The sequence below is a fragment of the Hirundo rustica genome, chromosome 3, assembly GCF_015227805.2.
Source record: "Hirundo rustica isolate bHirRus1 chromosome 3, bHirRus1.pri.v3, whole genome shotgun sequence".
NCBI classification, from domain to species: domain Eukaryota; kingdom Metazoa; phylum Chordata; class Aves; order Passeriformes; family Hirundinidae; genus Hirundo; species Hirundo rustica.
The window spans coordinates 83474890-83502033 of NC_053452.1; the positions used below are offsets into that span (position 1 = coordinate 83474890).

Sequence of the window (27144 nt, forward strand, 5' to 3'; positions counted from 1 at the left end):
GCTGACATGCCTGTTGCATCGCTACTGGAGAAGTTACAGGCCACAGTTCCATTTTTTGGCTGTTTTTGAAAAACTCTGATATTGGAGCTAAGATACACTCTTTTACTGAGACCTAGGAGGACAATAATGTCTTTGATAGCTGTAGTTGGTGTAAGGTAGGATGAGGCTTCTTACAGGTACTAAGAAAAAAAGATAGTTTTTTTTTAAAAAAAAAACTGGGGCATATTTTGCTTTAAATCTCTGTACCAGGATTCTAGCTGTTTTCTTTGTTTCTAGGCAGTCTTCTGTTAGATGTTAATGATGAATTATCCTATATTTTCATTTAAAATGCACTAGTAACATCTTATATAAATAGACATTGTATCCAGAACTAGAAAGCGTGTGACTTGTGATTTATATGTGTTCTTTACAATGTTGTTTAAATTTCAACAGATTATGAAACCTAGACCTTCATATGAGCATTTTAAAAACAAAGTAAGGATTTACAGACTTCTGTGTTTATTTTTGAAAAAGAGTTTAACAGCTTATTCAAAGATAGGTTAGTATGATGAGAATAGTTTCCTCCCATATGTGTCAAAATACACATTGAAGCAGGTACAATGTAAGCAGCTGAATTAAAAAGTAACAGTTTTCTAATAAGTTGAAGTTTTGCAGTTGCAATTTACATATAAACTTAGCATCACTTTTTTTTTGTCCAACTTCATTTAAAATTGTCAGCCCAGAAGCAAATTACTGAAAATTTTAGGATAAATTATGGATTTAACTGCATTAACAAAGATATGATTATTTTTTGGATTTTTTTTCTTCTAAATTAAAATCATGACAGCTAAAAGAGAAATGGGGAGGAAACTTATTTCTGAAAGGATGAAAGAATATCTTACTGGAATAGTAAATAGTTATGGATCCTTTCAGCAAGATAAAGTTATATGACTTGGCATTATGTTGCTAGAACAAAGCTTAAATATAGTCATTTTCTTTTACAACTGTATTAATAGGGAAGAGCAATTCTATAGTTCTTGGTACTGAAAAACTCTTTAAAGGACTTTACAAATATGTTGTTGATCATAAAGTGCAACAGGTATAAGCTACTTTATCAGAGCTAACAAACTTGGAGGGCTGTTTTTTTGCGTATCTTCTTGGTTGGAATCAGGAAAGTACTGCAGAAGTTAGTAATCCTTAGGAAAAAACTGCAAGCCAACAAAAACCCCAAACTAAATTAAAAAAAAGCTCAGTTTTGCAGCAAGCTGAAATTGTTAATGACTCTGCAAACTTTTTAGCTATAGAATTATAAAATATGAGCATCATCTACTTTCAACTATAGAATTGTAAAATCTGAATGTCTTATCCTATCTTACCAATTTGATTCATAGCTTGGGCTGGCTTCTCTAATGTAGTCTCAAATTCCATGATTCAGTGCTTATTTTCAGGAAGGTGAAAATACTGAGCTGTGGTTGAGAGAGCTGGTCAGGATTTCTTAGCAAGACATGAAGACCAGGTATTTAGCATGACTGACTTAATGTAATTGTTTTACCACAAGTTCAAGAGAAAACACGCCAAAGGGGAAAATTGACCTCAGCTTGTTTATGTAGTTTTCAAACAAACATGCATGATCCCTCTCTCAGTGCTATATAATTTTTAGAGAAAGGGTTGCATATTGGTACTTTAAAAATCAGTTAATTGTAAATTAAATTTTTAATCTCTATACATCAATGTCAAGTACATGAAGTGAGACAGTTGTGTAAATGAATTTTGCTAGACGTTTTTGAAAAGTTGTAGTGGTTTTGTCTGGTTATTCCTGAAATACTGTTTGTGAAGAACAAAAGTTTTACTGCACTGGGAGATCTCTGTGTGTTTACTTGAGAAGATAAAGCTCCAGCATCTGCTTTCTCTTAAAGGGTTACATCATGACTATATTTCTAACAGTTACCACTGCAAAAGCCAGGTAAAAGAAAAGGTCTGTTTGGAAGGATCTTGGAATGGTGCAGGACTGCTCATTAAAACCCTATTTACTTTTATCTCTCCTGTAGTGGCTTTCGTTTGACTGCATTCTAACTTATGCAGTGAAGAATGCTTTCATGTGATCAAAAGAATGTAACTAGTTTGTGAATACTCAAACTTATTTTTAGTTCTCTTGATTTCCTGGCCAGTCTTGAAGTTAAGACCCAAGCTCTTACAGTTGTGCTATAGTAAAGAAAAAACCTTAGCTTGTATTGGTCTTTAGTTTTCTTTTTCAGGTTGCTTCTTTGTTGAGAAGCCGTGGGCTGAAGAAACAAAAAGTGTTTTTTTTTAAAGGTGATCTCTGAAATTCCTTTATTTCATTTGATTGCCTTTGAAAACAGTTGGAGCAGTAGAATCAGCAAACGGATACTAACCTACCTTGTAAGGTCATGCTCATCTGGTTATGTGATGATTATAGCTGTATCTCTCTAAATGCTGTTTTTATTTCAAATGATGTAATAGTGAAACAGATTATACTTGGATATGCTGGCATAAAATCAGGAAATGGGGTGATACAATTTAACAAAGCAATAATTGTATTTAAAACATTTAACTTGTTTTTGAAACTGAAAATGCATATTGCCATGCATCCAGTGAGAAAGCTTTGAAGCGAGTACATTCATGCTAATTTTTTTACATTTACTACGTGAAGTTACCATGGTGAATATATGCCTTTTCAAAGACATATACAAGTAAATATGTGTAAATGAAGATAATTTTTTACATTATATACTAAACATTTATTATATATTAAAAAAACCCCAAACAACAACAACCCCCCCCAAAACAAAACCAAAAAAACCCCAAAAAACAAAAAAAACCCCACCCCCCACCCCCCCCCGAAAAGTGCACAAACCCAGAAAACCTCTCAACCCTAAAATCATCTCACACAATGATGCTAAGGTTGAAAGTTGTGATACGCAGAAATTAAGGAATAAGATGGCTGAAGGTAATGTCCAAGTGTTTTGTCCCCCAGTCTGTAGCTAACTGATTGTCTAATGTAAAGTTGTCTGGTGCTATTCCTGGTTCCATGCGTTTCTTTCAAAGTCCTTAATTACTTTTCTAGGATGTATGGTAGTTGCATTGTATGATTATTTTTTAAGCTTATACATTTTCTCCAACTTTTAAACAATGGATCTTTTGGAAAAAAATAGAAACACTTTCTTAGCTTTTGAGAGCTTTGGATATATTTTATATTGATTTGGAGCTATTAGCATACGCAGTGACAGAAGTCATCAGGTACAGAACTTGACCATAAAAAGGTCAAGCTGAAACCAGCTACAAGAATTTTCCTGATTTCTACAATGGAAATTGCAGAGGGTGTAATTTTGGTCCTATTAATGGAGAGTCTGCAGTACAGCTGAAGAATCAGACTGTCTGGATGCAGTGATGTGTTGGTTGTCTTCTTACCCAGTCTCTTTGCCCTCTTTACACGTTTTATGTTTTTATATTAATCAGTCAAAAATATTAGAAACCCCTTGGAGGCTGTAGTAGGAATGTATTTTATAATGGCAATGATGTCTAGTTTTTGTGAATTTGGGCACACACATTCCCTGTTAATGACTGTTTAAATGTTTTAGTGCAGTTTAATCCTTGTTTTGTTTAGAATTTACTGTCAGTGTTATGGCATTAACTAATGCAGGCCAAAAGGGTTTCTTCCTGCAAGTTGTCAATCAAGCAGAGACTACTGAGTTGCAATTGGATTTTTCTGTGTGCTCTTGCTCCTTCAGAGAGCTGGTTGTTGACTGTCCTTTATTTTTAACTTCAAGTGGACACTTCATTTTAGGCACTTCCTATGCTATGGTTACTTATGTTTGTGTATTCTAAATGTTTTTCCTGCCCCATCTTCTAAAGTCTGCTCTTCCACTGATCTGTGTGGTGTGGTTGCTTATTTTCTAATCCTACTTTTACTTTCAACGCAAGTGGCAAACTCTAAACCCATAATAGCATCATCATATCACTTACAATATTGTTTCCTTTCCTTTAAACAGTAAACCTATCAGGCTTACCAAGGTCTTTGTTAGCAACTACTTGATTAGTTTTAGGCTAAATGACAGACCAAAAGATTGGAAGTGCGTGTCAAAAGAACAGTGTGAAACATCAGATTCCATTTAGGCCACCTCAGCACAATGCTCTGTGCGTGGATTTTCTGCCACACAAGGTGATTTTTTTTTTTTTTTTTTTTTTTTTTTTTTTTTTTTTTTTTTTTTTTTTTTTACTAATGTCCAAAAGGCACATCTCTTGCTAATATGAACAATGTATTATAATTTCCAATGGCAACTAGAGATGTGAAAACAGTATTTCCTATGCTGTGGCCTTCACAAAGTCTTTCTTATTCAGTGAAATTATGTGGGATTGTATTTTTAGGTCAGGTTTTGTAGCTATGTGAAATACAGAATAACCTAAGTAAGGTTATGAATACATTATTTTGTATCAGTTTGTCTATAGTCCTTCTGAAATGGTTTGAAATTTTTGAGAGGTTCCACCTTTGAATAGTGCATAAGAGCACATCCTGAGAAATAGGTTCTGGAGAACAAAACGAGCATAATGCTCTAATAGTTCAAATAGAAGAAGCCACTACTGAGTTTGCAGGATGTATATTAAGAAAAAAATTTAACAACAACAACAAAGCTGTAAATAATTTATATATATAGCCTTTGTAAAGCTTCAGGCATCCACAGGGTGGGTGACCTATCAGACCTCTTAACTGATAGATTTATTTTTCAAGACACATGCAACATTCCTGAATGAATAACTGACTTGGCTGGTAGGAAGATAGAAACATTTTTAGTAAATATGTTATTCTGAATTTAATTACTTGTTTTCTTCCTATCATTTTATGTCTTATTACTGCTCTGGAAGCAGTGTTGAAGATCTGCTGGTTTTTTAAAAATTTTTATTAACTGGCTTAAAAAGTAAGTCTGCTTTCCACTCCTCCAAATGAGTAGCAACCTCTTTTACTTTGCAGTAGATATTTTTTGGCTTATGGAAGCATGCTGTGATTGAAGATTGTTCTTTAAAGCAAAGGGGAGTACAAACCTGCAAAGGAACTTCCAGATACTTGGAGGCTGATTTGACTTGAACAGTTATGATGTAGTTTCATCACTTATAAAACAATTAGTGCTGTTTTTTAGCTAGTTTTAGATATTTGTTCTAGCATACCATTGTTGTCATCATTAGAACCTGAATTTCATTTTTCAAGTTTGAATGTTGCTTGTTACTAATATTTATTTGTTCCTATGCATGTAAGTAGAGAAGTTCTCACCGTCTTTAAGTATAGCAGTTCTCTTCCTGCTAAAGGTCTTTTAGTATAGTCATACAAAATAGTCCACTTTCCTTAGTGTTCATATAAAGAAGCTGAGCTCTGTGGTTTTGTGTTATCACGATGAGTGGCTCTGTAGCTGTTCCTCTTAGAATTTATTTATCTTGAACATTAGAAGCAAAAACTACTTGTACTGCTTCGGAAGATTTTGTTCTTAGCATTGTCTGTTTGTCCATATGCACTTTCTTTTCTGGATGCATTTCTGGTATGGTTTAGAATTGCAGCTTTCTTTTTGTTGCTGCATTATATGTGATGTATTGCAAAGAGTACCCAGTGATCTTTTCTAGTAGAGGCTTTAGTTCACTGATTTTTTTAGATTTTTTAAAGAATTATATTTTAAAACTGTGCTGATGACTTGTCGTAGAAGTTATAGAAATGTGTGCTGTTATTTTATGTAGAATGAGGGGGTTTTTTTTGGTGTTTTGTTTTTTTTTTTTCCTGGCATTAAATGTGTAAGTTATTTCTAATAATCTTATTAGATTCATGCTCTGTTGCATTTTGTCCTGTTGGCTTTTAATTGCGTCAGTTGATATCATTTATGCTGTCCCAAATCTGTTCTCACTGGATGATTCCCTAATGTTACTTTCTTCAAAGAGCTCTTTTTTCTTTAGTCAATAACAGAAAGGGCTGACTTGAGAAACTTTAGTGATAACATCCTTTTAGCTTCGTGTATCTTTCCAAAATCAGTAACTGGTATCCTTTCTTTATAAAAGTTTACCTACTCTGCATTTCTCCAACTAGTCACAATCATTTGAATCAAGTTTAAATATCATATTAAGATTCTGAAGTCTAGCTAGATTGAATGAGTTATATTTTCTTGGCATTAAAAAATTATTTTTCTGAACAAAGTCTGCTAAATTCCTCTGGTACTCTCAACTCTTTATTAATTTTTACTTTATTTGAATTTTTTTACTTTTTCTCTTGTGTCTTATACTCTTCTTGAAAAGTAGGGTTTAGCTGTTTCATACTATCTGTTGATAACAGATCAAAAATACTTACTACTGAGCTCACTATGTAGGTGTTATTATTCCATTTCCATACAACAAATAATTTTTATGCATTTAAGATATTGCTTTGTGTACAAGCTTGACAACTCTTATTCTCCCTCGTTTGGGGCAAGTGATAAGCTTTCCTCAAAAGTGAGAGGAAAAGTCTTCCATTTTTCATTCTCTTATTTCATCAGCATTCTTCCCTTCAGGATATACCAATGTCCACGTGTTTCCTTGCTAGTGAAAACATGGGCAAATTGGACTCCTAATTCTTGGAGCTGAGACTAGAAATAATCTTTACTTGGTCCTCATTGTATAGTATCACTGGTTCTTCCCCATTTGTAGTTGAAAAATCCTTGCTACTTGCTTTGCTACCTGGAGTGTCTTAACACATTTACTTTTCACAACCTCTTGTTGTGACGCGGCCTTTGTTGAAGCACTGGAACAGGATGCCAAGAGAAATTAGGGACTCCCCATCCCTGAAAGTGTTCAAGGCCAGGCTGGATGGAGCTCTGAGCAACCTGCTCTAGAAGGTATCCCTGCCCATGGCAGGGGGCTGGAACTATGTGATCTTAAGGGTCTTTTCCAACCCAAACAATTCCGTGATTCTGTGACAGCTCTTAATTAACCAATGCTTTTTCTGTAGTCATGAGCAGTCTCTTCCTTTTATAACTGTTACCCTTATGTGCAGCAGGGGAAGGTTCCAGACAAAATAAGCACATTATATCTTCTTGGGATACTGTCTTTATGTAGTTCTTGCATCTTTGATTTAAAAGCGATGGGGAGGGGAAGGCAGCTTCCTTCTTGCTGAAATTCTTTATCTAGCCTGCTGAAGTAACAGCTTCACTGATTTACTGCAGCTTCCCTTTTTGCAACTTAATGTTTAGTTTCTGTTTCAAATGACTAGCTCCTCTATGTTAGCTTTATTATGGAAAAAATTCTATTGTAAGTTGTTGCCTATTAATCCTGAAATAGTTTTATTGAAAAGAAAATTCTACTAGGTAGCACACTCTGGTCGATTTTGTTCTTTAATTTAGAATAGTAATTATATCTTGTAAGGTTATTCTCAACAGGATTATTATTTTCTTTTTTTCATAAGAATCTTTATTTCCAGATATTTGTACTTCAGACTTGAAGGGTTATGCTGAAAGGTCTTAGAGTTGCCCTTTCCAGAAGCACTTTTTAAAACCAGATTCTGGGCACGTTTAGATTAAAACTATTTGCACTGTACTTGTCCCCAAATAGTAGAACACTTTTCCTTTACATAAGAAGGGAATGTTTTCCAATTAGCGCTCTAATTTCCAGGGGTTTCTTGAAAATGGTTCATCCAAACAATTTCTTGATAGAAAGGATTAAAAAACCCATCATCTTAGTAGTTGGATTTTTTTCCTTCTGTTTCTCATTTTTCCCCTCGCCATGGTTAGCAAATAGTTCTTCCCACATTGTGTAGTTTTTCCTGTGGAACAAAAAGTATTCAAAATGTAGGTTGAACCTTGGAATTCTATTTATGAAGGACTTCAACATTAGGAAGCTTGACACTGATGCTTCCTTTGTTGGAGGAAGGGTAAGGGAACAGAAACCTCTATGTAAAAAATACTTCTTTTGCGATTTTTAACTTTATTTCTGCAAAGCTTATTATTGTGGTGAAATTCTGTCTGCTTTCCACTTGCTTTCCCAAACTGTCTCCCTTTAATACAGTGAGCTTTCTGTATGCAAAAAGCAGCACAAAGTTGTTACTTTGCTGTGGTAGTTGGATCTTGCTTAGACTAAATTAATTCTGCATTCCTGACTGTTGTGATATTAGTGTCACTTGCTCGAAGTTCTGTTTTTATTTTCCATCTCTTTCTGTGAGATACTTCTGTTCATTTCTTCTCGAATATTGGGCAAAATAGAACGTAAAACTTGCATTGGTTTATGTTCCCCTTTCACTAGTCCAGAAACTCACTTGACTTTTAGGGAAATTACCTGTAGTAAGAAAGACCTGAAAGCAATAGATGTAGTAGCCTCTCTCACCGGGGGATGTCCAGGGGTGTGGATGTGTTGTAAGACTGTGGGGAAAAGATGTAGAATTCTTGTTTTTGTCTCAGCCTGTAAGGGAGTAAAAACAGTACCTAACTCACAGGATTTTTGAGGCTTGATTTGTTAACTTTTTAAAGTAATGCTGATGGCCTCTGGAAGGTGCTGCAGAAGTGCACAGGGTTACTGTTTAAAGGCTGAATATCATTGTTTTTCGTTTTGTTTTTTTTTTTTTTTTTCCCTCCCCCCTCTTTCCTGGCAATATATAGGCCTACCACAGTTAGGGAAAGAATTTTGTTTGACGTCTCTTTAAAGAAAATGCAAAAGTGCTTTGCTGGGGAGAATAGAAAGGGGCTTTCTGAAGAGGTGCTGAAGACATGAAAATTCAGAGTGGTGATTGGTCACCTCTGCTTGATTGACAGGTTGCAGGGAAAAACAAAAACCCATTTGTTCTGGCTTAATGGAACTGGAAAACAGAAAATGAGTATCAGGTAAAAATTCCTTTTTTAAAATCTTTGCAGTTCTCCTATAAAAGGTGGAGTTTTTACGCAAATTTACTCCTTCCCCACTCCAATAAATTAGGAGAAGGAAATCCAGAAACAGGTAGTTGCTAAGCTGTGTAATGTGGGTTGTGTATGTCAGTGCGTTTTGCAGGGGGCAGGTGTTGTGGAACACCGCAGCAGGCGCTGCTACTGGGGTAGCTTAGCGAGAAGGCAGAGGATGGAAAGGGTGTAGTGACTAAGCCCTGAGCTGGGCCCAGCTCTCTGGTTAGGCTCATTAGCAGGACGTTCAAGGGGAAGCTTTTAGTTTCACTTCCTATACTGTGCCTGCTTTGTGGATAAAGTCTGTCAGTTTCTACTGCTATCAATTTGGAATCTTTCATGAGCATTATTACAAAATTCACTGGAAAGTGAATAGCTAAAAAAGTAAGCTTTGTTTTAAAGTAACTTCCATCTAGCAGTATATTGTCATACAGATTTTATAATAAATTTTGATGTCAGCATCACAGTTTTGAGAATCATAATTGAAAATTATTAATTTCTGTTAATTATTTTGTATGTTGATGTATTTCAGATTGAAGGACAAGGACATGGTGCAGTTTTTGACTGCAAGTGCTCTCCTGATGGACAGCATTTTGCATGTACTGATTCTCACGGTCACCTTCTGATTTTTGGCTTTGGTTCCAGTAGCAAATATGACAAGGTACAGTGCAAGATGTTAATCAAAATGTTTGTCTGTGTTGAATGCATTTGTGCAAACTTTTCTTCAGAGCTTCATTTCAAGAGGGCGTGTCTTGACACAATTTTAAGCCATTAATATGGGATGTTTTGAGTGCCTCTTGTTTACAATGAGATTTCTTTCACTGTCTTTTTTTTTCAATTATGGAAACATTCTGTTAAGCTACTGTTTACATGGGAAGTTCAAAATTATAATAATAATTTAAAAACAGATTTCAAAATAAACCAGTCACTGTCTATTCTCTTAAGTGAGAAAGTTACAAATATCTACTAATGGATCCACATGGATAACAGGAATAAGCTGCAGTGGAACTGATAATGGTTACACATTTTACTTGAAATATTTTTTTCTGATTCCTAAATAATGCCCTCCCCCCACCCCCAAATGGGTGTGTAATAGAACTGATTCCTGCTATCTGTACTTAATTACTGCATAGCCTGTGAGATAATTATTTACAAAAAATGTGCTATGTTTTAGTGATGCAATTTTATGTCTGTCAATGACGTGCTGTCATGGATGCCTTCATGCTTACACAGCAATATTCCACCATTAGAGTGATTAAAATATTATGCCTTTATTCTAATGTCATAGTCTACATTGTGTATTCTGAGTGTGGGTGTCCTGCCACAGACCCTCATGACTGTTAAGATATGTGGTGTTATTTTTTTTTTCCTTTGTGGAGGAACATGCTCTGGGAACCTATACAATGCTCTATAGGTTTGGAGTGTCCACAAGATCTTAGTTCTTCTTTTACCGCCCAGGAGAGAAATTAGCTGTGTCTCTTCTCCCTTTCCTTAAGACCTATCTGCTCTGTTTTCATCTCTGCTTCTGGTAGCTGACACTTGAATGCTGTTGGTGAAGTGCTGTTTTATGGATCTTGCCTCCTTCTTTGGATCTTTGGACTCAGGCTGGTTTTGAAAGCATTTTGGCAAACAGCAGTGCAGAGGGATCTGAAAGAGGGAGAGCAAAAGGAATTTTAATCTTTGTCTTGTAAGCTACTGGATTTCTTTCTGTAGTCTTACAGAAGGATTTGCATTTGGAGATTTATTTTTTCTCCTATTTTCTCAACTATGATTTGAAGTTCTCAGTACTAAAGCTGCTGTTGGTATCCCTCAGTTATTACTATCTGTGCATTTCCCCTTCCATTACAAACAAAACAAAGAAGCAGAGACATCACAAGCAAGGAAAATCAGGATTATCAGATTATTTTCTTTGTGTTTCAAGATTCTTACTGTTCCAGACTTTAAGGCCTGTTGTAATAGGAACATTTTTCTTAGCATGTCCATGGTTGCTTTCAGGTTTCTTTTTGTCTTCAATTATTTTGGAAGTATGTAATTCTCTGCTACTTTAAAATACTGGAAATTAAATTGAAACTGTGAGTCTTGGTATTTTCTGTGATAGATCAGAATTTTCCCTTATACTGCCATTTGAGAATTTACCTGTGAGGGATTAAATCTGTTTGTAGAATGAATACAGTTGCTTTTCCCTGCTTGAATTCTACAGACCCTTGGCCGTCTTGGGGTTTTTGCTGCAGCCCCTGAGAAAAGATTATGTTTTAAATTTTTCACTCATTGAAAGATTTAAAATAATCCTCAACAGCTGTTGCTGTGCCAGTGTTACTCTTTGCATTCTTGACCATAGAAGAAATGGGTGCGAATAGGATTTATATTTGTTACCACTTTAATCTCAGTCTTCCACTCACAGAAAACTCATCTTGGAAGTGTCTGGTGTCTTCCATGTGTGGTTTCATCAGCTCCGTTTTTGTCTGACCTGATTTGTGGGAAAATGTAACTACAGGTAGGTAGGTGCTGGAGATGGTGGGGTTTTTTCTGTCTTTCTCCCCTCAGATACTGGGGAGAGTTTCAGACATCTTGTCAGACTATTTTCTAGGAGGATATGTGTTTTTTGGCCTTTAAAGTATTTCCCATCTCTCTGAGGAAATGAATTTTACAGAAGAAAGAAGTGTGGTAACCTGTCCTGTATTCCTGAATTTTTGAATTGACAGTGATTCTAGCTGTGATAGTGTTAACCCTACTGAGAGAACAAGCTCTTGTTTTTCTATATCTTTCTTTTTTCATGTTATGTTCAGGTAGTATCTGCATTTCCTCGTTGACTGGAACCAATACCTAGGCTTTCTTTCCCCTGCAGTGTGATCTTGGCCACAATAAAGATGAATGGGGTGGGGTGTTTGGTTTTTGTTTGGGGTTTATGGGGGTTTTATGGGGTGTTTTTGATGATACATATTTTTGTAAAGTAATTTTTCATGGGGGGAAATAAAAAGGATACATGTGCTTCTTATTTGGGGTTCCTTGAGCCAATCTTAGCACATCTGAGTGTGTCATCACCGCAGTTGAGCCGAGTTCACTGTCAACAGGGAATGTGCACTTCAGAAATTCTTGATTAGGGAGAAGCTTGTCCAGCAATGCCTAGCAGTTCTAAAGTGTAAGGTACTGTTCTGTTGATTTTAAATCGTAGAATATTCTGAGTTGAAAGGGACCCACTAGGATTGAGACCAACTCTTCGCCCTGCACAAATCACATCATATGCCTGAGGGCATTGCCCAAATGCTTTTTGAACCCTGGCAGGCTTGTTGCCATGACCACTTTCCTGGGGAGCCTGATCTGAGTTTTCTAAGGCTTTTGTTCCTGCAGACTGCCCAAACCACATTACTTGGGTGCAAGTTGACAGTTTATGTATGATGGACTGGTGCGGTAGTGGGGAAAACCTCTTTGTGTAACTGTGCCCATTTGGACAAACTGAGCATTTTGAGTGGGCAGTTGGAGGAGAATCTATCTATAGATCTCATACCTTGTGGAAAGCTTGTGGGCTCATTCCTGAGCTGGGTTTGTGAAGTTACATAATAGAAGACTCATATGCAAATGGTGATGTGATGTCATCTTATTGTCATCAGTCTGGTCTCTAATAATATATAAATTGTTAGTACTTCTGGCTGGTTTTCTGATGGAATGTCTAATTCTTCTGATTTTTCTCAGGATGTTTTCCTGGATTCCAGTAGAGATGTTCTCCCTGAGAAATGCCATATTATCTTATGGAGAAGAAAATTGTTATTTACTCTCTCTATTATGCTTGATTGCAATATAGGGTATGGGGAAGTGTGATTGCAACAAAGTCCCTTGGGATCTTGTACCAGGTCTTCCCTTTGCTTGCAAAACCTGGGATGAGGACTACATTGTACAGCCAAGACACAACATAATAAAACTCATAGATTGTACGGCCTTCCATTGGAAAGTCTTTTTTTCTCTCAGTGTGGGAAGTACTTAGTAGGAGGACTTATATTAGGTGTAAGTAATGTGTATTCTATTATGGTTTTCAGAGATATTGTAAGCCCTCCTAGGGGACTGGTCTCTATCATATTGAGCTATTATAGGATGAAGAAACAAAGGTGTTAATCAGGCCTTGATTCTGTCAGTCACACACATGAAAGCATTTTAATCTTTCTAGTTCAGCTTCTGTTAACAAAGAATCTGGCAACAAGATTTCATCCAGTTGGCTTTTTACTGTAGTGGGATATCACCTTGTTCATATGCATTTTGTAAGGGTAGTCTTTTGAATCTCTGAAGTGAATCCTTTTCCATTGCATCTTTCTTTGATTTTTCTGAGTTTTTGTGATGCCTAGATCCCATGATTCCTTTTTCTTTTTTTTAATCCACTTCATATGAATGCACTTTCTGAGGTAATTGACAAATGTCTTTTGTCATCTTCGTTTCCTGGTCGTCTTACTTCTGGAGTGGGAGACATTTTTCATCAAGACCAGACCTCTGAGTAGCTGCTATAATCTCTGTCTTTACTGATTTCTACGTAACAATTTGCTGTAAGCTGTGTTATGGATTGGTCATGATAGAGCATACTCTCCAGAAATCAGAGGATGTTCTATGACAACTTGGGCATTCCTCTCTCCATGCTCAAAAGACAAGATATTTTTGAGATCTCTGTGCATTGAGTTAATCATTTAATTGTTTTATACTGCACTGGAAATCTTAATTTGTGTGAATGATGGTTTTATGATTTGATTTTCACTTGTTCATAGTTAACTGAATACGTGAGCCGCCACAGAGTTTGCTTGCCAGTAAGTGGTCTTGGGATGTGTAGTATATGCATCAGCTTGTCTTCTATTCATTTTTCTTTTCTCTTTGTGCTTCAATATCTTTCTTCTTACACAATATTGAGATACAATACCAGTAAGGGATGGAGCATACATATTTTTATATTTATTTGGACAAAAATATTCTTCAGTCTTGAGGGTCTGTGGGAAGTCATCTATAATAAATTAGGAGCAGGTGGACAGAAATAAAAAAGAAAACTTAGTGAAAAATTAAATTTTTATCTTGGCTTTATTTTATTGACTGAAACTTTTTCCAATATCTAGCATTATAGTAAGGATATATATATTTTGGTGGTGTTAATATATTTGGCAATGCCCTGATATAATAAATATTTTCCCATGTCTTCTGCCTGCACCATATCTCAAGTCAGTGACACAATTTTTTATTATCAGAAAATTTATTCATATATTGAGACTATAGAAGAAAATTTATAAACTAATACATTAATGCTGTATTTGGTCAGATGTCTTCTAGTAGTTAAATATTACCCTATTCCCCTATTCTTTAAATGCTTCCCACCCTCAAACATGTGGATTATTCTCTTTGCAGTGTAATATAGAACAGAGTACTTTGAAACAAAATAATAATGGAGTCATTAAATGTTCCCCTTTAAACTGAAATAAACACATCAGCTTATAGCCCTGTTTTTTGCAAAAGTGCCCATGAGTACCGCTGTTAAAAATACTTTTGGCAGTTCTCTTCTGTATGCTTTTGTAATAGGCTCTTTAAAAAAATTACAAAATGACTTTGTTTACAGATAGCAGATCAGATGTTCTTTCATAGTGATTATCGGCCCCTTATCCGTGATGCCAACAACTTTGTCCTGGATGAACAGACACAGCAGGCTCCACACCTTATGCCTCCCCCATTTTTGGTTGATGTGGATGGCAACCCTCATCCTGCAAGGTATCAAAGACTAGTTCCTGGTCGTGAGAACTGCAGGGAGGAACAGCTTATTCCTCAGATGGGAGTGACATCTTCAGGTATGGAAAATTTCACTTCACTGAACAGTAGTTTATCTAGTTACCTTCAGTTGTTCTACACTTTCACTTTTTCCTTTTTCTTCATTTATGGGCATAGTAGTTCATACAGTGTGGAAGAATTACAATGCCTTTGGCACTGATTGCTTGTGAGAATTTCATTCATAGTATTGTCATCAATCAATTTGGCACTAGTTGATGCTACAACACCAGTTAGCTCAGAGTTAGTTTCATTACTGGAGCAATGTATAATGCTGTGTGAGCTCTCTGTTATCTCTTTGGCATAAGGTTTCCTGCTTTACAAAACTTAGGAAATAGACTGATCTTCCACAGATCAGGTAAAAAAGTAACTCCTACAAGAACAGAAAAATGAGATGACATCTGAAAGAAACAAAATTCTCTTCCTCTTTAGTTGAAGGCAATCATTAATTTTAAGCTTTGGTGATTTGGTTAAAGAACTGAAGACTTGATAAAGATAGAAAACCTAGGAAGTTCAATGAAAAATTTTATTCTCATGCACTTGACACGAGAAGAACACACATACATTGGGCCAACGGCTGGCTGTTGGAAACTGCCTAAAGGTGTTTCACATGGGTAGGGATGGAAAAACAATGCCTAGTTTGATATTAGTATGAATAAGCAAACAGTGGCTGGTGAAAGTAGCTTTAAATGTTTTCAAAATAAGCATTGTTAACTATTTGGATATTCTTGAATATATATGGAAACGGTTCCTGTAAATTGTAGTTTATATGTTCATGATACTTAAGCCTGTGGTGTGTCAGACATTCCAGGAAGGGTAACTTGAGAGTGTTTTTACCAAAATATCTCTATATCCTTATTTGTAGACCTCAGGATTATAGGACAGTGAATATTTAAATATTTTTAAGGGAGGATTTCCTTATTTCCTCCAAAGTTACAGGGAGAAATGGTACCTGAGAAGCAACTGTAAGAAGGAAAATAGACTTCCCCGTGAATGTGAATTTCTTAGCTAGTGGCTTTCAAACAGAATTATTTTTTAGGGAGGGATATGACTTTATTTCATTGTTACAGTTAAAGTATGAATCTATTGCATTGTGAAATTCTCCAACTTTGAATATGGGCACATTCTTCAATATGTTTTGAAACAAGTCAGACTCTGCACTCAGACCCAACAAAATTAAATTTAGTGGTCTGTCTGCATGACACGTGAATGTTTTTAGGAAGATGGTGTCCTTAGCATTTTGTTTAATAGCAGGGAGCCATCTGCCAGATTGACAGGTGATGGAGAAATGCAAGACATTTTTCTACCTTTTTACAATATAGCAACAATGCAGCTGTATGCAGACCTAAACAGTGTTTATATATTTTATATGTTCCCTTCCACTAAGTAAGTTCCTTCTCTTTCTGAAGCTTTGTTGTGGGATTTGATGCATCTCACTCTGACCATTTATTTCTTGTTTCTGTAGAAACTTCTAAGAGTAGGGGGAATTCAGATAGTCATACTTGATTTACTGTCTTGATAAAGATGAAACTCCTTTTAACCAAGATGTTTTGTAAAAATCAAGTATACACCAGTGTCTTTATTATTTCATTTAAAAAGAAACCGCTTGCTGTTTCTTGCTTGTACAGGTTAGGTACATAAAAACATTCATTTTGTTTTGATAGCAGTTTCCTTATTTAAGATCATTCTTGGGTTATTAGTAGTATTTCCCGTTGTCCTCGGTAGACAGTGTGTCTGCTCATGAGATTGACAAATTAATCTGTCTCACTTAACATGAGTCAGAAAACATCCATCTGTGGTTATATAAGAGCTCATTCCATTATTCCAAGGTTCTGCTGCTTTAGGGAAGTTGACTTCAATAACCTTTAAAGCCTGAGAACACTATCTTAAATATTTGGTTTTTTCTGCATATTGTTAAGAGATAACAGCTTCTGTGGAGCCACATAATCAAAGCTTTTCATTTCGTAGCACAATTACTGTAATATCTAGTCTTTGATCTCACAAAGTGCAATTTATACTGTGATATTTCTTTGGAATCATGCTGGAAAAATAATTTATATATCTTGTTTCTTTGAACATTGTTATTCCTCATTACAAAGTTTAGCAAGTTCTGCTTCTCTTGACTAGAGCTTCCCACCATTCCACTCCACCATCTCACTATTCTGTGTGGAGATGTCTGACTTCTTTTTGAATCAGCACTGTAACCCTTGTCTTTTTCTCTATACCTCTCTAAATGTTTTTTGTGATCTTTTTAAGTATGAAAACAGGTTTTGTGTTGTTCATGCTTATGTGCAGTGTATTTTGCTTGCTGCTCAGAAACAGTATTATCACCTTGTGATCACGTCTTTGGAACTATTTCCCATCTTCTATTCACAAGACCTACTCAAAAGGAGGTTTCTTGGCTGTTTTACATACCAAAGAAAATTACCATTACTTGATCTGTGTGGTCATTATGTTCATGTGGAGCTCAACTAAACATTTTTACTGCTTGGTGTTCTACAGTATAGATAATTATTTTCTAATTCAGTTAGACTTTCTTGATACAGTTCTTTCATTGAACCTTATAAAGTGTTTTTTAATGCATTTGAGACAGGCTAATCTTGCATTTGAAGAATTTGAATTGACTGAGCTGACAAACAACAGTTGTGTTAAGCTTCTGTGGCTTGCTGGCACTTGATCAAATTTAACCTTTTATTAGAAGTGAAACGGGGTCATCTTGACCTTGCTCCAGAAAATAATAGTGTTCTCAAATATATTAAGAAAAGAAGTTGTCCTGTTTTAATAAATGGCTGTTAGAAAAATAAGCATTAGCACATAGTTACGTGTATGATAATTTACTGTACTTGTTTCAAAGCTAAAACTTAGATGAGCTGTCTGTAGCATTAATTTCTTAAAATTTTACATTTGTGTGTTGTTCTCCTGTATATTTTACTTCACAGGATTGAATCAAGTTCTTAGTCAGCAAGTAAATCAAGAAATTAGTCCGTTGGATAGCATGATTCAAAGACTTCAGCAAGAGCAGGACCAGAGACGTTCTGTGGAGGCAGGAACCAGTAGCACCAGCCGGATAAGCAGAGGTAGATCACTGGGGGATGGGTGTTGAGGCTGGGAGTTGGAAAAAACATAAATCCCTTTATATTGTCCACGATCTGTGCATTTTGTTGAACTAGTAGAAAGGAGGTATGGAGGTGTAGAAAATAGTACAGCTTTCCCAACTTTTTTTTTTTCTTTTACCTTTTGCAAAATGTTGATGTTCATAACATTACAAATTTATCTTTGTTATTGTCTTCTCACTCAGGGAATTGCAGCAGCTGCATTCCCTTAGAGGTAACTACCCTACTCTGTAATCTGGAACTGGCTGTCTAGTTGTTTGAAATCTGATTTCTTTCAAATAAGGACATAGGAGGAAAAAAAGTGGAAGGAACTACTTATTTCTCTGCAAAGCTCTTCCACATTTCGGTGTCTTGCACTAGTGTACACAGTAGTTTTCAACACTTAAAAAATTATGGTTAGCAATCCACTAAAGTAAGCAGGATTAGCTTGTGTGTGTAAGGATAAGGAAAAATGTTGGTATTTCTACTTTGTAGATGTTTGAAAGCTCTAGCATGTGTGTGTGGTTTTGTTTTGGGTTGGTTTGGTTATTTTTAACCTCTTTACCATTTCAGTTTTTTGTCTTTAAATTTTACAGCTTGATTCCTGATTTCTAGTGTTGAGGCATTCTTTTTTTTGAAGGTAGAAGGAGTTTAAGGAGTGATTCAGTGAAATAGCTCACTGTTCTATAACACAGCTCTAGGGTGCAATAGCAATAATCAGCTTTGCATAAATGTTTTCAAAGGTATTTTTAAGGAAGCAAACATTTGCTTCACTTCAGATTGTTGGTACATCTGCTTCTTCTCAATGTGAATTTTTAAACAGAGTGCTGCATCCCAGTAGCTGTTTGTGCTGTGTTGTGGTGACTGTAGAAACTACTGAAATGCTTACACTCAGTTAATATGATTTCTTTTGAAATACTAGATCAAGTAAAGTTATTCTTTTCCTTTTCATTCCAAGTTTTTCTTATCAAATGCTTCCCTAACAGTTTCAGATCAAGAACTATTGCTTTTTGACTTTCCAGGATCTGTAAGCTCTACCTCAGAAGTACATTCCCCACCAAATATTGGGTTAAGGCGCAGTGGACAAATTGAAGGTGTGCGTCAGATGCACAGCAACGCACCAAGAAGTGAAATAGCCACTGAGCGGGACCTTGTGGCTTGGAGTCGCAGGGTGGTTGTGCCTGAACTGTCTTCTGGTGTAGCCAGGTAAACATGGATAGAGAATTTTACTGAGGTGAACTTAATTAAATGGAGCGGTTTTGGAATTCCTGTCGCCATTCGCATTGTCATTCATTTTCTATTTTGTCATCTCCAATTTCTTTTAAAATCAGTTTCAGTTTGAAATCACTTGTTTGTGTATCACTTGAAAAATCTTGGAATTCTAGAAGGATTGGGAATAAAAATTGTCCATTTAATGAATGACACAGTAATTGAACTTGTATAGGCAATATAATTGCCTCAGTATCTTCTGACTTGTAGTGTAAGATTACATGTTTTAATTCCTGTCATCATATGGCATTTTATGGCTGGAATACTGACCTAATCTCTTAAGTGCCTGAGATGAATTTTGGCTTCCAAACTGGAACTTTAATTTTTTCAGTAATTACCTCTTGTGATGAATATTTAAATCAGTAAGTCAAAAAACCTGACATGCCATAGTCAGGCATAAACAACTCTGGATTAATGAAATAAGGTGAAAATCTTGCTTTGTTTGAAAAAGGCTAATTTAAAGCCATATGCTCACTGTAAAGCGACCTGCTGTTCAAAGACTGTTATAGATGTTGAATTTCTCTATTCCATGGTTTGGAATAGATCCTCTCAGTTGTAGTTGTAGTAATGTCCTTTAAAGTTAACATCTCAGTTTTCTATTTTCAGTAGACAGGAAGAATGGAGAACAGCAAAGGGAGAAGAAGAAATAAGGGTGTATCGATCAGAAGAGAAAAGAAAACATGTAATGAGTCACATTCCAAGAGAAAACAAAATTCCTGCTTTCTCTAAGGTAAGCCGTCCACCTGTAACTTATCACAGAATGAAGCATAAAATTTAATTCAGTTAGTTGGGTCACATAGATTTACATTCCTCTTCTCACTTTTAAATTTACAAACCAAGGCGCAGGAGTTTGTTTACCACCCCAGAATGAGGAAGCCTGTCTGTACTGATGTTTCAGTATGTTCTTAACAATAAACAACATGGATTGCTTTCAGAAGTGGCGAGAAATCCCTGCATATCTGGTGTTAGGGACATGATTTGCTGTAGGGAGTCTGTCACTGTTAATCAATACACCCTGCTGCTGTTGTCTGTTTGGCATACCGTTCTGTGGAAAGGTTCTATTAAAACTCAAGTCACACTTCTTAACCTTAACACATTAAATACATCTCCAAATAGAGAACTATGTATTTTCACTCATGGTACCCTAAAAATCATATTGTGGGCCGTTATGGAATACATCTAAGTCATGCTTTTTCCTAGAGCTGGGAGTACATTTTCAGAAAAGATAAAAACAGGATAGATTAAGTAGATGGAAATAAGTTGTATTAAGAATTAAAATGTCATAAGTGACTTATTTTTTTTTAATATAACTTGCAAAAAATTATCATCTTGCATCTTTTTGCTGGTTAAAAAAATTGAAGGATGTATATTCTGTTTATAGAAAGCTTTTATATCTTTGTTTAAAATTAACTATGAATTGCACATGCTTATTTATGCTTTTCTAGCTAAATAACCAACTATGTTTTTGTAATAAGGGAATTAAATTTTAGCAACTGTAAAGGAGAACCCATGCTTTGGGTTCTGTAGTATCCTTAATGTAGAGGAGACTGTTTTCACCTTCAATCAAAATCTTGTGTAAAATACAGTCTCCAGGAACACCTGCAAATGGGAGCAGTTGCAACTGGAAAGTAAAAATCACTTCTGGGATCTAAGGTGGAAAAATTAATAAATGAAATAAAAAGAACAAGTATGCAAAAGACTGCAGCTCTTATATTAGAGTACCATGCTTAATGCCTGTGCTGTTTATTGCTTGCTTTCTTGTGACGGAAGGAACTGAGATTAAAAGCAATCTCAAAATAAGTAAATTCCAGATGCTTTGTAGTGATTCTGTAATTTTTAATAATGATGAGTTAATTTTATATGTAGTAGAGATTGACATTAGCATGTTTATATTTGATGTTAAAATTGAGTATTGTTTTGCTACTTTTTTCATGCTCAACCAAAGAGTTCAAAAGAAATTATGTGAAGGCTCCCCTACCCACAGTAATTTAACTTTAAATTTCTTTATTAATTTCTTACTTTTTCCTTCAATTTTTTTCACGTATTTAAATTTGAGTGCATCGCTATCTTAAAAAATAGTACTGACGCACTCTTTTCAGTTCTGCAGTCACCAACATCGAGTGTTTTCCCAAGATACAGTGAAGAAAATTTGTTCACCTTTGTCTCCAGTTTTTGTACATTGAGGGGGAAGCTTTATGCCACATGACAGGACTCTAGTGAAATACCAGGACATCGGAAGTCTTTGTCACTCTAACTTCTCTTTTGAGAGTAATAGCAAATGGCCTGACAAATTCAGATTTCAGCAGTTTTTTCCTATCTTGAAGGGATGTATTTTGGTGATGAATTATACACTTGCTTTTAGTTTATTTAAACAGTTGCACTGCTCAAGAGTTTCTATTTTTTTCCCCCCTTGTCTTTAGCTACAGCCTTGTCAGAAGATCCTTCCTGATAATGTGAATTGATACCAAATTACCATTAAATTTCTAATTGGGTTACAGTTTTCTTCTAAAATATCACTAGGACATGAAAGTTTAACAGAATAGGCTAGCATTTTGGGGTTTGCAATTACTTTTATACCTTTGAAATAAGAAACTTGAAGCAAATATTTTTTAAAATCCCATTTTAAAAAAGACTTTTTAGTCTCCAAACTGTAACAGTAGCACTGAATCATTTGAGCCCCACATTTTTATTGCAGATAGTTATGTCCTTGAAAGCCTTCAGAGCAACTGCTACTTAGAAATAACAGTTTCATGTATTTGGATTCTGTGATCTGGATTCTCAGAATGTGAGGGAGAGAACTTGGTCAATCCTTTAGTCACTTTCCACTTTTCTTCTGAGGAAATAATGAAAAACCCCAGGCAATCATAGTCTTTTCATTTGAGCATGTCAGTAAATTTTCTATATAAAAATTACTGATATACTTAGTAATACTTTCAGAACACCTGAAGCCTTCATAAACCCTACTGAATACTTCGTTTATGGCATCTTGGAATAAAGAGGTCGTATTCTTCAACAGCTGATTCTTCATTAAATATGTCTCTTTTGGGGGGACTCAGACTGCTGAGAAATACACTAATTCAAGTCCCTTGAATAAAATCTCAGATTCAGAAATAAACAGATATCCCATAGGCTTTAAATAAGCACATTTCAAGAAGAAAAAGGTGTTTGATCTTGAGTGATTGAGTATCACAATTAAATTAACTGCTCATATTTTCATGATTTTTGTTGTTGCTTACACTTAACAAGAGTAACCCTTCTGCTCAGGAGTGTCTGAAAAACAGGAATAGTGAATTGAAATTGTCATCTTCTGTAGTATTCACAATATATTCAAATAAACACTTGGGAAGAGAAACAAGATTCACTGCAGTCCAACAACTGTTGTGCAATATTTTTAGGCTTGTTTTAAATAGAAATTAATAACTTCTTTACAGTTGCTCTTTTGCTGCTGTTCTTTACCGTGATGGTATGACTTTAAATAAAGCTGCATTAGGTTGAAGATAGAACTGGAAATCACAGTGTAAATCTTCCTTTCCCCTGAAAACGTCCAGTACGTTTTGATACTGATTCCTTGTAACTTACGTAACAGTCCTGTTGCAAGACTTATTGCATAGTGAATTCTTACAGGTTTAATGAGAGAATTTATGCTCTAAAGGAGATGGGGAACACCTGCAACAAAATACAGGGCAAGACACTCTCTTCCAGTAATCTCTAGACCTAAGAACTACATAATCAAGAATTATAGGAAATGTCTCACTCTGTAGTTACTGTCAGCTTCTCAGGAGCAGAATAAAACAAGGCTTGCATTTAAAACATTGTCTTCATAGGAAAATTCAGTTGTATTCATACCAATAGGAAATACTGATTTTTATATCGACTTTTGAAATTTATCAGGTCTGTTCATATAATAATGATAAAGTAGTATTTTCTTTTGTTCCCTTCTTCCCTTCTAACTGAAAGAAGAAAAAAATACAGAAGTAAAATGAAAAGATGGGCAGGAGTAATTATTATTAGCATTTTGGATTTCAAGCTAAAGTGTAGGTCAATAAGGAAAAACACAGAGCAGCTGTAGCTACATTTTGAGGAGATTCCAAAGTCCTATTGCTAATTTTTAATCCAGGGTCATTGTAGGGTGTGATAAAAGTAGTACAGGATTATGGCTCAGTCTTTCTTCTTTAACAATGTCTGCAATTTAAATGGAAGTCATGTAAGTATTCTGCTATTAAAAGCTCACATTTCTTTGACACAGGTCATATAGAAAAGTGTTTATATATGATTGCATAAGGGACTAATGTAGTTGTGGGGGAGAAACTAAAACCTTGGGTATTTTGACCTGAATAGTATTTAGTAAATAGTATTTAGTATCGATGACCTGCAGGCTGAATGATGAATTTGGTTTGACTTTCAAAGTAATTTGTGAGGAATAGGGTTTTTTCTATTATTAAACAACAACAACAACAACACCTTAAAAAAGCAAACAGCAGAAGCTTGAACCCCAATACATTAATGAAAGAGGACAAAATGGAAATTTTGCATCTTCAAAATAGAACTGTATTCCATAGTACTTGTTTTCAGCAGCAGATGAAATTTGAGATAAATAACATGCTTAGGTAAATATTCCCAGTCTAAGTAGTTTAGTAGAGGATTAGTTTATTGAACAACTGGGATTAGAGCATTTTGATAAATATTTAAGAGTGTGAAATTTCTGTACACTAGAGGGTTGATGTGATGCACGTCCTAGTAAAATGTGACAAAAATGAAACTATTCCTCATTATCATTGAGTAGAAATGTAAAACCAAAATTTCAAGGAATTAATATGGGTGATTGTTATGGATGGACAAAAGTAGGCATAGGCCTCTGTTTTGGTGGGTGCAAATGACCGTATTGTAAACTAACAGAATCCAGGGAGGAGAAACATGTGCTTTGTTCTGCTGAAAGTGGCTTATTTGTGTTCCACAGAAATAAGTTTTTCTACTTTTATGTTATTTAAACAATACTTCTAATTAATCAGCAAGATGTTAAGAGGAAAATAATCTAAAACTCCAGAGCCTAGCACTTAGTGCTTAGTGTCTGTTATCTTCACTGCTTTTAGAACGGTTCTTACTAATTCTTTACATAGATGTGATGTGGGAAGAGTGAAAACTGAGTAATCAGTTACTGATGCAGACTTGAGGAGATGGTGGAAGGGTGCTCTTTGGCCAAAGTGAAAATGCCAGGCAAGAGACCTATTTAATGTTGGGGTTCTGATACTGGACATATGCTTGTGCCCTGCCCCTATTAAACTTGAGTAGAAGTTAATGCCTGTTGACTTAAGGAAAGAGGAATCATTTCCACAAAAAAGTAGATGCTGCTGGTTAAGAAATTCCATGAAATTGTTACGGCCAAACCTTCCCAAAATTGCTTCAGCCCTGTATGAGACTGCAGCAAAGCTGTGCTTCCCAGCGCTGTGAGAGTCATAAGGATCATAGCATGCACTGTGGTGTGATTAGTCAGGACACGGCTGGTTTTCCACTGTATATCTCACAAATGATGTTGCCAAGACCCCCTAGCAGTGTCCAGTATCCCTCTCAAATACAGGAAATGCCATAATTTTTATTTGACAGAAAAGCTGTTCTGACAGGAGCTGTAATTTCTGGTGTATCAATAGATGTGCTCTGATACTGACTGGAAGCCTTGGACAAGGTACTTGTCAGCATACATGACTGTTCATCAAAATGTTGAGAGAGAAAGTGATGATTGAATCTCAAATCATAGGTTATCTTGGCTTAATTTCCCGGCCCAGTTAGAGTTGAGAGTACAATTTCAAGCTCTTTCTTTAGGTTATATATTGAGAGAGAGGACGCATCAGCTGTGTTTCCTCTGTTATAGGTGAACATGCTGGTGGTAATTACATTTTGTCACAAAAAAACTTGTAGTGCTTTATAGTCAAACCTTCACATTCAGTTCTACCCCTCCCCGAAACAAAGAAAGTTCTGCCTTACAGCTTCTCTTCAGATTTTGAAAAGCTAAGTTGAATAGGAATGATGTTAAAATATAATTTTTTGGCAAGATTAGGCAATTGTATACCTTATGGCCCCTTTTCTCATCCCTGCTCGAGCAGTGTGTATAGGTATGGTGTCATCTAGAGATCCTTTCCAACTTCATTCTGTCATTCTCTTACTCACAGATAAGTACTTGTGGTTTTGTTTTCCTTGGGTTTTTTCTGTTCTTGTTTTGGCATTGTATCTTTCCCAAAACAGTTTGTTACCCTTCAGCATCACTATGACCCAATATTTGTACAGTGGTATTACATTTTTCCATGAAGAAATGATTGGGGCAGAGGGGCTGGAGTGTGTTTTCCCTCAAGCTTTGAACTGCCAAAAGAGAAGAGCTCTTTTCAAAACCAAAGAGTAATGCGAAGTGCTTCAGTTTTCCAAGCATCTGTAGTTCTATTTGAGTCGGGAAAATCTGTATTTACGATAACTGTTTGAGAAACTTCACGTCTGAAGAGATACGGTGAGGTAAGGTTTTAGGACTTTTGTTTCTAGAGAGAAGACATGAACATTGCAGTAAAGCTGTAATGTAGCTTCTGCAAAATATGTCCCCCTTATTGTAACAGATACTTGATTAATTTGTTTCATTGGTGTTATGTGATTCCATTCTCTTGTCCCTGTTTTCTCTGCTATGTTTCATGGTGAGAAAGTTGCCATTCTGTAGCAGAAACGAGTTACTATAACGCTGGCCTTTGTGACCTCTTTGCTTCAGTAATGAATCTTGAGAGCTTGATGAGAAGTGAGCAGTCCCAGAAGGCTGAAGGACAGAAGGCTGTGTGATGGGCTCGGCCACTGGGCTTAGGGTTGTCTTGGAGCTGTTCTGGGTCAGGTCAGAACAGCTTGAGGAGATCTGGTGTGTGCTGCCAGTTTGAATCCAGAAGGAGGAATGAGTGCCCCAGGTCTCAAAAGTCTCGGGCAATGTTAGAATGCTGATTGCTGAGCAGTCCCATTAGAAATGTCTCTGGTAGCTGTGCTGTCAGTGATAATGACCCCAACTAGACACAAGGACAGAACAACAGAAGCTTAGTACTCGCTGAAAAGAGCATAGAGCAGTTTGTGTTGGTCCTCTGTGCTTTGATGATAAGTGCAACACAGCTGTACAGCATGGTGTGCTGGCTTACTTTGCTGAGCTGGTGCAGTCATGCTTGCAGAAGGTGTGTATCTTCGGACAGGGAGAAAAAAAAAATAGCACAAAACTCTTGAAATTTAGATCATAACTCTTGGGGTTTTTCCCAGTGATGGAGACTAACACAAGACTGCACACTTGTTCTTGAGTGCAAGGGTTTGTATTATATATATTCTACAGGAGGAACAAAATCTCTTAATGCTGGAGCATGAAGTGTTTCTAAATTGCAGCTTCATTTCATTCTTTTAAGCTTAAAAAGAACTCATATTCTTTCAAACTGACTCATTCATTTGAACTCTTCAATGCATCATTGTACTATTTCAAGGTCTGTATTTGCTAACAGTCATCTCTCTACGCTAAGGGATGTATTACTGTATGGGTTTCTTTTCTAACACATCTCACCCCTTGGCTGCAAAAAAACCCAGTCTGGACTTCCGGTTAAGAACCTCTTTTCCTTAGCCATTTCTAGTGTAATTCTAAGCTTTTACCAGCCCTTAGCAGCCTATCAGTAGTTATGTTTTAGCCTTTGTTTTAGTCCTTATTAACTGACGTGTACTTTGCAGAGAATGAATATTTTTAATAATTACAGATTTATTTTTTTTTTTTATGTCTGGGAAGAAATTTAATTATTTCCGTAATACACAGAACTCTTTGGTGCTTATATTCATTCAACTACACATGTGGAGTGTTGTCTTCAGCTGCTCTTTAGTTTTGGACTTGTAACTTCTTGCCAATGCAAAACTTGTTTCCTGGAATACTCTTATCAAAGAAAAATGCTATGTATTAATAAAACGTATACTCAAAAATTATGTATTTTGGCTTTTGCATCTTCACAGAACCATTCTCATGATAATTTACTAGACGCTAGTGACTCAAAGAAACAAGCAGCTAATCAGCACAACTACCGTACGAGATACGCAGTAGAAGAAACTGCAAGGCCTGCTGAAGAGTTGGAAAATGGACATAGTTCTTCAGATGT

General features: G+C 35.9%; 1 protein-coding gene across 3 annotated transcripts in view; it reads left to right on the forward strand.

Annotated features, from left to right (window-relative positions):
• Nucleotides 1–27144, forward strand: part of PHIP (pleckstrin homology domain interacting protein) — a 106179-nt gene that overhangs the window by 44655 nt on the left and 34380 nt on the right. For 2 of the 3 annotated variants that reach the window (XM_040060607.2, XM_040060608.2), the window contains exons 16-21: nucleotides 9400–9528; nucleotides 14446–14671; nucleotides 17588–17725; nucleotides 18763–18946; nucleotides 19616–19739; nucleotides 27002–27142. In XM_040060607.2, the coding sequence (XP_039916541.1) occupies nucleotides 9400–9528; nucleotides 14446–14671; nucleotides 17588–17725; nucleotides 18763–18946; nucleotides 19616–19739; nucleotides 27002–27142 (942 nt within the window). The remainder of the gene's footprint in view (nucleotides 1–9399; nucleotides 9529–14445; nucleotides 14672–17587; nucleotides 17726–18762; nucleotides 18947–19615; nucleotides 19740–27001; nucleotides 27143–27144) is intronic. The other variant, XM_040060609.2, reaches the window with a different exon arrangement.